General features: G+C 38.9%; 1 protein-coding gene across 4 annotated transcripts in view; it reads left to right on the top strand.

The window, feature by feature from the left end:
* The first annotated feature begins 354 nt into the window (after positions 1-354).
* GOSR1 (golgi SNAP receptor complex member 1) overlaps positions 355-13988 on the top strand; it is a 37745-nt gene continuing 24111 nt past the window's right edge. For 2 of the 4 annotated variants that reach the window (XM_032280978.1, XM_032280980.1), the window contains exons 1-5: positions 355-461; positions 3568-3688; positions 6899-6986; positions 7336-7443; positions 12034-12125. In XM_032280978.1, the coding sequence (XP_032136869.1) occupies positions 431-461; positions 3568-3688; positions 6899-6986; positions 7336-7443; positions 12034-12125 (440 nt within the window). In that variant the 5' untranslated portion in view covers positions 355-430. Of the gene's footprint in view, positions 499-3567; positions 3689-6898; positions 6987-7335; positions 7444-12033; positions 12126-13988 lie in introns of all 4 variants that reach the window. The other 2 variants (XM_032280979.1, XM_032280981.1) reach the window with 2 other exon arrangements.

The following is a 13988-nucleotide window of genomic DNA, read 5'->3' as shown; positions in this document are numbered from 1 at the left end:
GCCTGGATGATGGAGCACAGGGAGGGAGGAAGAAGAAAACGGCTCTGGGAAGAGAGTCTCTGTCTCTGAGACAGGAAGAAATTGCCTGAGGATACACATTAGAGATAAGGTGAGGGAAACTGAGAAAGTTGCCTGAGGATGATTCCCCTTCCAGTGAAGTAGACATCTGCTGAGAGAAAGGATAAGCCGCGAACTGGGGCGCAGAAAGTGGGAACGAAAGACATTCAGGGAGCGTCAGGAGCCAAAGCTGAAGTTTTTGATCTCTCGCTACTTAAAAGCTGTAAGATAACGAATTGATCAGCAGGTGGCAGTGTCCGCGGAGGCTCGCATCCCATCGGCCCTGGCGCTCGGGGCGGAAACAGGCGCGGTGGTGACTTTCTGGCCTGCGGCGCCTCTGCTCCCCTATCCCGGCTGACGTTGGACAACAAAGATGGCGGCAGGAAGCAGCAATTACTGGGAAGGTAAGGGCGAGAAGGCCTCCGGGCGCGTCCCACGAGGGTGAGAGGGTCTGAGTGAGGACGGATGTTGGGAAAAGCAGCAGAGGAAAGAACCAGACCCCAGGAGTGGCCGAGCTGAGCAGCCGGGCTTGCCTAAGTGGGAGCCCCGGGGCCTGGGGACTGAGAAGTCTGAACGGTCTGGGGCAGGAGGGCTGGCCTGGCCGGGCCGGGCCGTGTGAGCGGGACGTGGGGCAGGGCTTGGGCAGAGTGGACAGGGCGGGGATGTAGAGGAAGAGGGACCTGAATCGCCTGGTAGAACTGTACTGAGGGAGTAATGGAATTCGGACGAAGGGGCTTGGGGTACGAACTCTGAGAGGAAACGAATGTTGAGGGAGAAGATCCAGAGCCCAGGAGACTGGAGGAGTCGGCGCCTTGGAGTTGAGGTCACTATTGGAAAACTGAGTGGGAAAAGAGAAAGGAGGAACTTGCATTCCGTTCGGTCGGAGGAAGTATGAACAGAATGTCTCCTACTGGGTCCCTATGACAACTAGAGGCTGGGGGCTGCCAGGATTGGGTGTTTGAAGGGAGAGAAAATAACTTACTCTTCTGCTCTGGAGCCTAGAATCGGTTTTATTGAAAAAGTTGAGAGAGCTTGTGTGGATTGCAGTTAGATTTGCTATACTTCTCCCACCAAGAAAACCTTCTTGTGATTTGACAGATGCATTCATTTAATTCCTGAAAATAGAGTCCGATAAAGTGAGCTTACATAAAGCTCATTCCTGGACCATGATGATCAACAAGAACAGAGAAAGCTCACCTTTTTCTCTCAATGATCTCTTTGCTTTACTGCAGCATAGAAACTACTTTCCAAATTCCTTTGCCCTGTTCCTGTTGGTATCCACGGAAGCCTCTAAAAATCACAATATTGTCACTGTCAGCCACTTGGTCTAAGAAACTTCATTCTAAATTTATCCAGATTGGCCTGTCATACTTTCAATATACTTTTACTTATGTTTTCTACTAGAGAAGACAATTATTCCAATCACAGAAAAGTGTGCTTATAGTTTAAAACATGTGTTTCACTGCTCATTTGAAATGTGTGTACTGGCTAGAAAACTTTTTTTTTTTTTTGAGACAGAGTCTGGCTCTGTCGCCCCAGGCTGCAGTGTAGTGGCATGATCTCGGCTCACTGCAGCCTCCACCTCCTGGGTTCAAGTGATTCACCTGCTTCAGCCTGCTGAGTAGCTGGGACTACAGGGATGCGCCACCGCCCCTGGCTAATTTTTGTATTTTTAGTAGAGATGGGGTTTCACCATATTGGCCAGTATGTTCCCGATCTGCTGACCTCGTGATCCACCTGCCTCGGACTCCCAAAGTGTTGGGATTACAGGCATGAGCCACTGGGCCCGACCACTAGAAAACATTTTAAAATTATGTAGAAGTGGCTACTGATACCTTTATTATTAGTCATTAGACTGTGATTTTTTTGAAGCACCATGCTATAATGTTACAGCTGCTCATTACTGACAACCTACTCTGTGCCAGCTGCTTTAAGCATATGATTACTAAGATTGAATACTGAAGGTAGGGGTTTAAAAAACAAGAAGCTGAAGTTCATAGGTTAAGTAGGTTGTCGACAAATCTTAGAGTCAGTAGGTGGCTGTGCTGAGATTCAAACTGGCATTTGGTCTCTGGGCAAATATGCTCCACTATATTAACTGCACTTTTCATTTCTGGTTGAAAAGCATATTGAAATAATGTTTTGTATTCTTTATCCCCGAAAGAGAGATTCTTATACCGTTACTTCTGGTACTTCTGCCCTTTTATTTTAACTTTCACTTTGCCATGAATGAGAACACTTTTATCTGTGTGTGGATGTCCAGACTGTGGCTTCTCTCACGCAACCCCTTAAATGCCAGACTGCTAAACCAATTTTTCTGCTTGCTTCCTTGTTTGCTTCTGCTATTAAAACTTATGTACTTATTTCTGTCATACTCATATTAGTCCTTGTTGGTAGCACATTGTTTATGGTTACTTTTAGCCCTCCAAATTACTTTCAGTAAGTTTTTGGCCAGGCACGGTGGCTCATGCCTGTAATCACTTTGGGAGTCCCACATAGGAGGATCCCTCGAGGTTGGGAGTTTGAGACCAGTCTGGGCAACATTGTGAGACCCCTTTTCTAATAACAAAAAAAGAAAAAGACAATTTTTGTGTAACTTTTTTCTCTTTATGTTCAATTGAGAAGTCATTTTGGGCCAGGAAACATGGTGGCTTATACCTGTAATCCCAGCACTTTGGGAGGTCAAGGTGGGCAGATCAGTTGAGGTCAGGAGATTGATACCATCCTGGCCAACATGGTGAAACCCTGTGTCTACTAAAAATACAAAAATTAGCCAGGTGTGGTGGTGTCTGCCTGTAGTCTCAGCAACTTGGGAGGCTGAGGCAGGAGAATTGCTTGAACCCAGGAGGTGGAGTCTGCAGTGAGCCAAGATCATGCCTCTTCACTCCAGCCTGGGTGACAGAAGGAGACTCCATCTAAAAAAAAAAAAAAAGATAAGTCATTTTGCTATTATGAAAAGAAGTTAATAAGTCTGATAAAGCTTGAACATTAAAAGCAAAATCCCTTTCAAAAGAGTAATGCTTTTTTCTTGTAATATTAATTGGTAAGTTGATACGCTGGTCAGAAACCATATTTTTAGTTCCTTTGTGATTTGTATTCTCTTCTTGTTTTCTCTGAATTATGGAATTTTAGTTATTACTATACAGTAAGTTTTTGGAATTATGGAATAAATTATGGAATTTTAGTTATTGCTATACAATAAGTTATTGCTATACAAGTAGTTTCAGGAAGGGCAGGACATTTGTTTTCTAGCCATTTTTGGAGTAAAGCTGCAAAGTTGCATCTCCCATTGCTACTTCCCTTCTTGCCCCCTCTGAAGTTTATAAGTGACTAATTTGCTTTGCTGGGCAAGTCATTGGTTTCCTTCTTTCGACACTTTTCTTTATGGGGGTAACGAGATCAGTATATGATCATTTTCATAGTTTGTTTTCTTGAAAATAGTCTCGTGATTTTTGTGTCTGTTGATGGACTTTTTGTGTCTAATGATTTTCTGTTATAATTTTGTTAAAGATCTCAGGAAACAGGCTCGACAACTGGAAAATGAACTTGACCTGAAACTAGTTTCCTTCAGCAAACTATGTACAAGTTACAGTCATAGCAGTGGCCGAGATGGAAGACGCGACAGGTATAGGTACTACCAGATTCTGTCTCTTATGCCTTAGCTATGTTTTTAAAGCAATAAAAAATAAACTAAAATATATGACTTCTGTAAGTTGGTCTGTTGGTGAATTTTTGGTGTTTTGTTTTGTCATTGATTGTTTCATTTTTTAGTGACTTATTAAAATTCTTCTGAATTCTTGAGACTAGCATTTATTTGAAATCCTTAGACAAAGATTGTTGCAGTGTCAGGAGAATCCTGCTGGAACTTAAGAATAAGTTTATATAAAAAATGTGAGCGTTCAGCCAGTGTAGGAAAAGGTGGCTGATTTGTATATGTGATATGTATTTCTTGTGTTTTCCAATTACTAAATGAACCTGCGGATCTACCCAGGTGCCAAGTATACATATTGCTATTCTGGTGTTTATTCTATTAGAATGTGTCTGATGCAGTGTGTATCCTTGCTATTAATTATCAAAACTATTTTTAATTTTGGTACTTTTTTGAGAAACTAGTATATTACTATATTGAATGTATGGAAAATACATTCTTATCTTTGAAGCTTATGCTCACTTTAAGTCATCCACTTGTTTTCAAAAAATATTAGGAGTGGCCAGGCACAGTGGATCACACCTGTAATCCCAGCACTTTGGGAGGCTGAGAAAGGTAAATCAGTTGAGCCCAGGAGTTCAAGACGAGCCTGGGCAACATGGTGAAACCCTGTCTCTAAAAAAAATAGAAAAATAGAAATAACAAAAAATGCCAGGCGCGATAGCTCACACCTGTAATCCCAGCGCTTTTGGAATGCTGAGGCGGGCAGAACACCTGAGGTTGGGAGTTTGAGACTGGCTTGGCGAAACTAAAAATACAAAAAATTAGCTGGACGTGGCAGTGCATGCCTGTAATCCCAGCTACTTAGGAGGCTGAGGCAGGAGAATCACTTGAACCTGGGAGGCAGAGATTGCAGTGAGCCAAGATTGTGCCATCGCACTCCAGCCTGGGCAACGAGCAAAACTCCATTAAAAAATAATAATAATAACAAATTTTTTAAAAATGTTAGGAGATACTTAAGACAGTTACAAATCTCCCATTTTAAAAATGTGATCATTATGATCATTACTCATTTCACTGAAGTCCCTTATGGCACTCCGCTTCCTCCCACACCATAATCAACATATATTCTTACTGCATATTTGTATTTCTGAGCAATTCGTAGTATCCTGTTATGTAGTATATATGTATAGTATATTTATTTTGCAATGGGTTTTTTTCTTTAACATTTTGAGATTCAGCTATGGATTCATTTAATTCTGGTATATTCATTTGTAATTCATATGTAGTATTATGTGACTGTATCACACTTTAACCATTTGGTGATGGACATTGTTTCTAGTTTTTGCTAATTAATAATAATTTTGATAGCTGACATAGAGTGTTCATTATATGTTATGTAAGAGCTTTCTGTAAATGCTGCTGGGAACATTTTTACACAGAATGTTTCTATATACCTAGCAGTGAAATTGCTGGTATCAGAATTGTTGTTAATCCACAATGACTTTACATACTTTTTCAAAGTTTAAAAGTGAGCGGGATATTTGTCAGCTAATAAAAACAACAAAATCTGAGCTTGGATTTGAATCCAGGTCTATCTCTGGAGCCCACACTCTAAACCCTACTATATTGTGTACGTTCGAACAAAAAGTGAACTCAACACTATAGCCAAAGTACTGTTTCTTTTTCATAAGGGCTCATTGGTTGTGAAGGCAGCAGGGCCAACATTGACTCTAGGATTTAAAAATAAATTACTAACACGTCAAATAGATTGCATTGCTCTGGGCTTGGCTTTATTTAGCAAGTCAAGAGAATGAAGAATGTTCTTTCTATGCACTTTCTATGTTCTGTGTGCTTCCTGAACTAATACATTTTTTTTTGTTACTCCTCTAAAGGAAAAGCTATCTTGAAAACATTTCCTAAGAAATTCTGCTACAAACTGGAACTGGCTTTGTAAAATTACATTAGCCTAACTCCCCTTTTATTAAAAAACCTAAGGCCATGAGGATGAAGATTTGATGTGTAAGGTTTTGTTTGATGCCCAGGTTGGAAACATGTCACAATGAGTCAACTAAGCAATAACTAGAATACTGTTTATTACAGGAAGCTTTTTCTTTTTCTTTTTCTTTTTTTTTTTTTTTTTTTTTAACTTTCTGTATCAAGGTCTATGTATCATTACCCACCTATAAGATGAATTCAATTTAACTGAATCCTAATACTGTGAAGAATTAGTTTTTGGCCATTTACCTTTACTCTTATACTGTCCTGCTGAATATATGAATATAATGAGTATGGAATAACCAGTAGTAGGGATTACTCTCTCATTCATTCATTCAACAAACATTTAATGAGCACCTACTATATGCCAGGCTGTGTACTAGGTGCTAGGCATATGTCTATGAATAAGGCAGAGACAATTTTTTCTCCCCTTATGAAGCTTTAATTCTATTGGTCTGTTGTTCTTTCTCATATATCTGGTAAGGGAAGATTTATACTAGTAGTCTACAGAACATTTATTTAATCTTTTTCATTTGCCACACCCAGGCATCTCCACAGGGCAGGACAAATTTTTTGGTAAGATTGGAGAGCATAGTCAATTGCCTGGGCATTTATCTGTATCCAGTATAACTTAGGTCTATATTAAGCTGCTCGTCATATGCTAATACATACCTAATCTGATGAAGGTTAGTGGTGTTTTGGAAAAGGCAAAAGAAACACTGAGGACGGGTGGGTTTAGAATTTGAATCTGTCAGACATAAGTTTCACTTGTAAAAAGATCGATTTTTGACTATTCAGATTTGAAAAGGCAATTTAACACAATTTTACAAAACAAAAAGATTATTGCATATTATAAGTGGAAATGTGGAAGATTAGTACCAAAGCATGCAGGACATGGCTGTATATATTGGATTTAAAGCCAGTTTCTGAGTATTCAATAGCTTGTTACCCAATCTGTGGATCATTTAAATCTCGATTTTACTTCCTCTTGGTAACAGTAAAGGAAAGAAGAGAGAACTTAAGGTTGAAGGAACCGTAATTCCTTCGGGGTAAAAATGTAAAAGATTGCTTCTCACAGACCCTGTAACATAATGCGTAATTCCTTTTATGGCTCCTATTAACTACCTTATTTTAAGTATGTTTTAAAGGACTGTATTTGAGTAATGGATCCTCTTTAACTGAACTTCTTTTTAGTTCTGATACAACACCCCTTTTAAATGGATCAAGCCAAGACAGAATGTTTGAGACAATGGCAATTGAGATTGAACAACTTTTGGCAAGGGTAAGTGCTTTCTGTTAAATGGCTATTTTGCAAATAACCGTGTACTTGTTAGATAGGGTATTAGATTATATTGAGACAGACATATTTATTGAAGTTATCCATTCCATTCAAGATGTGTGCCTCCCCAGGCCACTCAAATTTTGATGACAGCCATTCTCAGGTCATATGGTGTTATTTTGGTTTCTATGGATTATGTGGGGGAAATGCTGAATCGTTACTTGCTATCTTGTTTTTTGTTTCATTTTGTTTTGCCATCAGCCAGAAGGGCATATAGGCAAATAATTTGCTTGTAGCTGTTTATAGTGCATTGTAAAATATTTTGTTTGTTTTTTTTCTCCTTTCTTTCTAGCTTACAGGGGTAAATGATAAAATGGCAGAATATACCAACAGTGCTGGTGTCCCCTCCTTGAATGCGGCCCTGATGCATACATTACAGCGACATAGAGACATACTGCAGGTAATATATCGGGCTCAGGACTTTTCTGTTACCACAGAGTTTGGTGTTTTGTTTTGTTTTGTTTTAATCCCTGCATAAGATATGTCCGTGATGACCCACGCCTGTAATCCCAACACTTTGGGAGGCTGAGGTGGGTGGATCACGAGGTATGGAGATACGTGCACATGTATTTAAAAGGACAAAGAGGAAAAATCTGAGAAAATAAATGCCATGCTATGGGGACTTGTTTTACTTTTTTAAAATTTTTTGGTCAGTATTATAAAATTCAGAAAATATTTAATAGCTCTTGGTTTTTCCTGGTGAAGTTGAGTAATATTCATCACTGGGTACATATACTTCCACTCTGGGAGACCTAGCTGTCTAGCTGTAACAGTGAAATAGTCAATGGTCATGTATAGGCAATAACTTGGTGGGTTAGAGTATACTTTCATCTGGCTTTGAAGATAATATGGAGGGGGAATGATTTACTATATTTAGTATATTGTTTGAGAAAACATTAAATGTGTATGTACCAAAAAAATGAAATAAACTCTTAAAGATTGAAATGGAGGATATGTTAAAAATACAGTAGTACAGACAGGAGGGCAAGTTTTTTTTTTTTTTTTCAGCTAGGGTCTTACTCTGTCACCCAGGCTGGAGCACAGTAGTGCAGTCACAGCTCACTGCAGCCTCAACCTCCCAAGCTCGAGCAATCTTCCTACCTAAGCCTCCCGAACAACTGGGACCACAAGCACATGCCACCATGCCTGGCTAATTTTTTAAAAGTTTTTTGCAGAGATAGGGCCTTGCCATGTTGCCCAGGCTGGTCTGTAACTCCTGTGTTCACGAGGTTTTGCTGTGTTGCCCCGGCTGTTCCAGAATTACAAGCTAGAATTACAAGCATGAGCCACTGTCCCCAGCCGCAAATATTTTTGATATTGAGGAAATTCAGCAACTATTTCTAATTTTAAAAACTCTTTTTAAAAGTAAGAATAGGTGGCCGGGCACGGTGGCTCACACCTGTGATCCCATCACTTTGGGAGGCTGAGGCAGGTGGGTCACCTGTGGTCAAGAGTTCGAGACTAGCCTGGCCAACATGGCAAAATCCTGTCTCTACTAAAAGTGCAAAAATTAGCTAGGCATGGAAGTGTGTGCCTGTAATCCCAGCTACTCAAGAGGCAGGGAAGCTTGAACCCCGGGAGGTGGAGGTTTCAGTGAGCCAAGATTGTGCCACTGCACTCCAGTCTGGGCAACAAGAGAGAGACTCCATCTCAAAAAAAAAAAAGTAGGAATAGAAAGATACTTTAATACATACAAAAATGTGTATATTGGATTAAAAGCTAGCATTGTGTTTAAAGGTAAAGCAATAAAAACATTCCCATTGAAGAAAAAATCAAGACAGGGATACCCATGATCACTGCAAATGTGTAACATTGTTTTTCAAGTTCTTGATGGTACAATTAGATAGTAAAAAGAAATGAGATGTAGGTAGGGCATGGTGGCTCCTGCTTATAATCCCAGCACTTTGGGAGTCTGAGGTGGGCAGACCATTTGAGGTCAGGAGTTTGAGACCAGCCTGGCCAACGTGGTGAAACCCCGTCTCTACTAAAAATACAAAAATTAGCCAGGTGTGGTGGTAGATGCCTGTTATCCCAGCTACAGTATTTGGGAGGCTGAGGCAGGAGAATCACTTGAACCCAGGAGGTGGAGGTTGCAGTGAGCTGAGATTGTGCCTCTGCACTCCAGCCTAGTTGACAGAGTAAGACTCTGTCTCAAAAAAAAAGGGGGGAAAAAAAGATATAAGTATTGGAAAGGAAAGGGCAAAATTTCTATGAGGTAGCAGGATAAAATTATAGGTCTAGTACACCCAAGAAAATTAACTGATAAAAAGTTAGAAACAATTAAGTTCAGTAGGATGGTAGATTACAAAATGAATACATAAAAGCAAATAGTTTTCCTACATGCAAATGATAACCTGTTAGAAAATATAATGGAAGAAACTAAAAAGTATGTATAAATTAAATAAGAAATATATAGGATTTGTATGTGCAAAATTCTACTGAGGGACATAGAGAATAAGATTTAAGTAAAGGAAAGAATCACTCCATTTTTAGATGGGAAGACTTTTCTCTAAATTGAATGACATCCCGATGGAAATAGCAGGGTTGTATTGTTGTTTGTTTAATTAAAAAGAGAAAATGACAGAATGACACTGAAGTTCATTTGGAATCATAGACATACAAGAACAGTCAAGAAAAAACAACCTGAAAATGAAGATAAGCGGTAGAGGGTTCCTAGTTCTACCAGATCTTAAAATCTGTTAAAAAAACTGGAATAATTAAGCCAATTTTATTCTAGAGAAAAAAAAAATAAAAATGATTAAACAGATTAGAGTTCATATGTAGACCCAATTACGTATGGAAATTTTTAGCTTCTGATAAAGACGTTGTTTAAAATCAGTGGGACAAAGAGAAATTATAAAATAAATGGAACTATAACCATTGGCTAATTATTGAAGGACTGAAAAAAAAATTCTATCTCAATCCTCATATCCAGAATAAATTCCAAGTGGATCCAAGAAGTAAGTAGAAAAAGAAATCATAAAGCATGGGTGAAATTTATAAATTTTTGAGTGGAAAGGACTTTATAAATAAGACTTGATACTGGAAACCGTAACAAATGACTAATTTGTTTACTACACAGAGAAATAATAGAAATCAGAAAAAAAAAATAGGAAAATGGACAAAGGATATAAACTTGCTTACAAAAAAAAATGAGTGGCCAAAATTATAAAAACATTTTCAGTAATATTTCCAAGTAAAAATACAGAACTCTGAAAGAGGTGATTTTTCACCTGTCAGATTAGCAAGTATTAAAACATTTATAACCCATTATGGGCAAGAGAAAAATAAAAAAAGGGCACTCATATATTGCTTGTGGGAACTAGATTGATGTAATGTGTGTAGAAGACAGTTTAGCAATACCAAAATTTAAATGTAAGATTCTTTGATCCAGTTATTCTGTTCCTAAGCATTTACTCCTTTTTTTTTTTTTTAAGCTCTGTTGAACTTGATAAGACATTTACTCTTTAAATAACCTTGTTTCTTTGAGACAAGAGTCTCGCACTGTTGTCCAGGCTGTAGTACGGTGGTGTAAACTCACTGCAACCTCTGCCGCCCGGGTTCAAGCGATTCTCCTGCCTCAGCCTCCCGAATGAAGTGGCTGGGACTAAAGGTGGGTGCCACCACCCTGGCTAATTTTTGTAATTTCAGTAGAGATGGGGTTTCACCATGTTGGCCATGCTGGCCTCAAACTCCTGATCTCTAGTGACCCGCCCACCTCAGCCTCCCAAAGTACTGGGATTATAGGCATGAGCCACCGTGCCTGACTCTTACAGTATTTTTAATAGCCAAAAAAAAGAAAACAACTGTAGTGTTTATCAGTAGGGAATATATTACATTGTGATAGTCATAAGATAATATTCTGTGCAGATATTAAAAAGAATTATGTAGGTTTCTATTTCCCAATATTAAAAGATTGCTTGATACTTTATGAAGTACAAAAAGCAGGGTGTACATCAGAATGTATATTATGACAAAGTGAAAGAAGTAATAGATAAGCTTGTATATGTAAAAACATATTTCCTGGCCAGGTGCAGTGGCTCACACCTGTTATCCCAGCATTTTGGGAGGCCAAGGCAGGTCAAAAGTTCAAGACCAGCCTGGCCAACATATTGAAACTCTATCTCTACCAAAAATACAAAAATTAGCTGGATGTGGTGGCACGCTCCTGTAGTCCTAGCTGCTGGGGAGGCTGAGGCACTAGAATTGCTTGAACCCATGTGGTCAAAGTTGCAGTGAGTTCAGATAGTGCCACTGTACTCCAGCCTGGGTGACAGAGCTGGAAGAAAATACAACATGATGATAACAGTTATGAGGTAAGGAGCAGAATGTTTTGTTTTCCTTCATTTCACCTTTATTTCTTCTGGTGCTCTTTTAACCTTCTCCTCCATGTTTATGTGTTAGTTTTGTTCTTTTAAAAGTCAGCAGGAACTCCATGGGAGACAAGATTTGATTTTCTTCTTTGTCTACATCTCTGAATATTGTTAATACCTCTTAAAAATACAGTACAAAAATAATTGAAAGAAATGTTTAAAGATTATTTTGTTCCTTACAATTTTCTTGATTCTGTTCATTTTGATTAGGAATTATAAGTGCTCCAAAATGATGAAATTAGAAAATAAACTCTATTAATGTGTACTATGAAGTAGAAAGAGCCTCTCAGGTTTTCTCATAGGCTATTTGAAGTTATTTTATCTCAGAATTTTTTTCTTCCTAATTCCACCTCATAGGATAAAGTACTAGGAGGTACAAAGGATAATGATTTAATGGCACTGTTTCCCTAGCACTGAATTATTTTCATTTGAAAGAAATTGGTCACTCTTCAGGAAAGTAATTATAAAGTTATTTTTACTTTTGGTTAGTTTGATTTCTTAAATAGCAGTTTTCTGGACAGAAATTTACAGTGTGATGACAGTACATAACTGGTTAAGTGAGATGAAAATCCATAATTAGCTTTTGTTGAGACTGGATGTTGATTTATTTATTACAGGATTATACACATGAATTCCATAAAACCAAAGCAAACTTTATGGCAATACGGGAAAGGGAGAATCTCATGGGATCAGTACGGAAAGATATTGAGTAAGTTGCCTTTTATATTATTTGGTAGAATATTTATTCAAATTTGACTTTAGGATATGTTCATGGTTAATTGCAAATTGAGTGGCAGAACCACGCTTGAGATTTCAGGGTTTCCAATTCCCATTTCACTGTCTTTTGAAGACTGCTGCTGCAATGTCATCCTAATCTACGTTTCCATGTTTTTTTTTTTGTTTTTTTTTTTGTTTTTTTTTTTTTGAGACAGAGTTTCACTCTTGTTACCCAGGCTGGAGTGCAATGGCGCGATCTCGGCTCACCGCAACCTCCGCCTCCTGGGTTCAGGCAATTCTCCTGCCTCAGCCTCCTGAGTAGATGGGATTATAGGCAAGCGCCACCATGCCCGGCTGATTTTTTGTATTTTTTAGTAGAGACGGGGTTTCACCATATTGACCAGGATGGTCTCGATCTCTTGACCTCGTGATCCACCCGCCTCGGCCTCCCAAAGTGCTGGGATTACAGGCTTGAGCCACCGCGCCTGGCCCGTTTCCATGTTTATCTCATGCTTTCCCTTATTTTATCATTGGCTCCTGCCAGGCTTGACTTTCCTGTCTTAATTCAAAGTCCTGCTTAGGTGATGGATGTCTTCATGGTTCTCTGATCTCTTACCACCCACCCTAAGAATTATAACATTACTTTTACGATCCTCTGCAGGTGGCTCAAAGAAAATAAAATTTTTAATAATTAACATTATCAATAACTGAAGCTCTTCATGTTTCTCTTCCTGATTATCACCTATTCCTGTCCTGTGTCCCAACAGTTATGTATTACAAACAGTAATATATACAGACTCATAGCCTTATGTTAAATTATTTAACGACTCCTAACCTTCTTATACTGATCTCAATCTATAATTTTAAATATTTTTTTCTTCTGTCCCTTCACCTCTCCTTTAATGATCTGTTCTAGCATTTCATACACATTTTTGAAAATTTTGTCAGAACTGAACACTAATGACAAAGTTAAGTTCCAGGGCATCTCATTGAAGCTGAAGACTTTCCAGTTTGGAGCATCTAATGATACCCGCCATCATTTCACTTGTGATAAATTATGTGATGTTTTATAAACTATGATATACATTTATTGTAAACTATAGATTATGTGTACTCTCAGAAGCACTTTCCTGGAGATCCTTTATTTTGTTGTAACAGTAACACAGTTATAAGATTTTTATTCCTTCAGGACATGTATGTCTTTTGTTCAATTTCCATACAGTCCATTTATATATACATTTTGAGGAATGCATTGAGAACCTGTGTAGGAGGTGGCCTTTAATGTGTAGACGTTGAGCACCCCCCACATACAATGTGTGGGGATCACTAGAATGCAACCCATTGTAATAACTTGCTTTTTGAAAAATGGCTGTAAAAGATATGTTCCATCTGTTCCTTAAACTAGCTCCTGAGTACCAACTCTGAGTTAATCACAGTAGAAGGTAGAAGTGAAAAGAGCGGCCAGGCACAGTGGCTCACGCCTGTAATCCCAGCACTTTGGGAGGCTGAGGCAGGTGGATCACATGAGTCCAGGAGTTCAAGACCAGCCCGGCCAACATGGTGAAACCCCATCTCTACTAAAAATACAAAAATTTTCGCTTGGCATAGTGTCAGGCACCTGTAATCCCAGCTACTTGGGAGGCTGAAGCACAAGAATCACTTGAACCCAAGAGGCAGAGGCTGCAGTGAGCCAAGATGGCACCACTGCATTCCAGCCTGGGTGACAGAGTGAAAATTTGTCTCAAAAATAAATAAATGCAAAAATTAGCCAGGCATGTTTTCATGCTCCTCCTACTTGCAGGGCTGAGGCAGAAGGATCGCTTGAACCTGAGAGGTTGAGTAGGCAGCAGTGAGC

The sequence above is a fragment of the Sapajus apella genome, unplaced genomic scaffold (genome assembly GCF_009761245.1).
Source record: "Sapajus apella isolate SASKATOON/1434 unplaced genomic scaffold, GSC_monkey_1.0 scaffold12, whole genome shotgun sequence".
NCBI lineage: Eukaryota > Metazoa > Chordata > Mammalia > Primates > Cebidae > Sapajus > Sapajus apella.
Note: the sequence above shows the minus strand (reverse complement) of the source record. Positions and strands in the feature narration are given on the sequence as shown.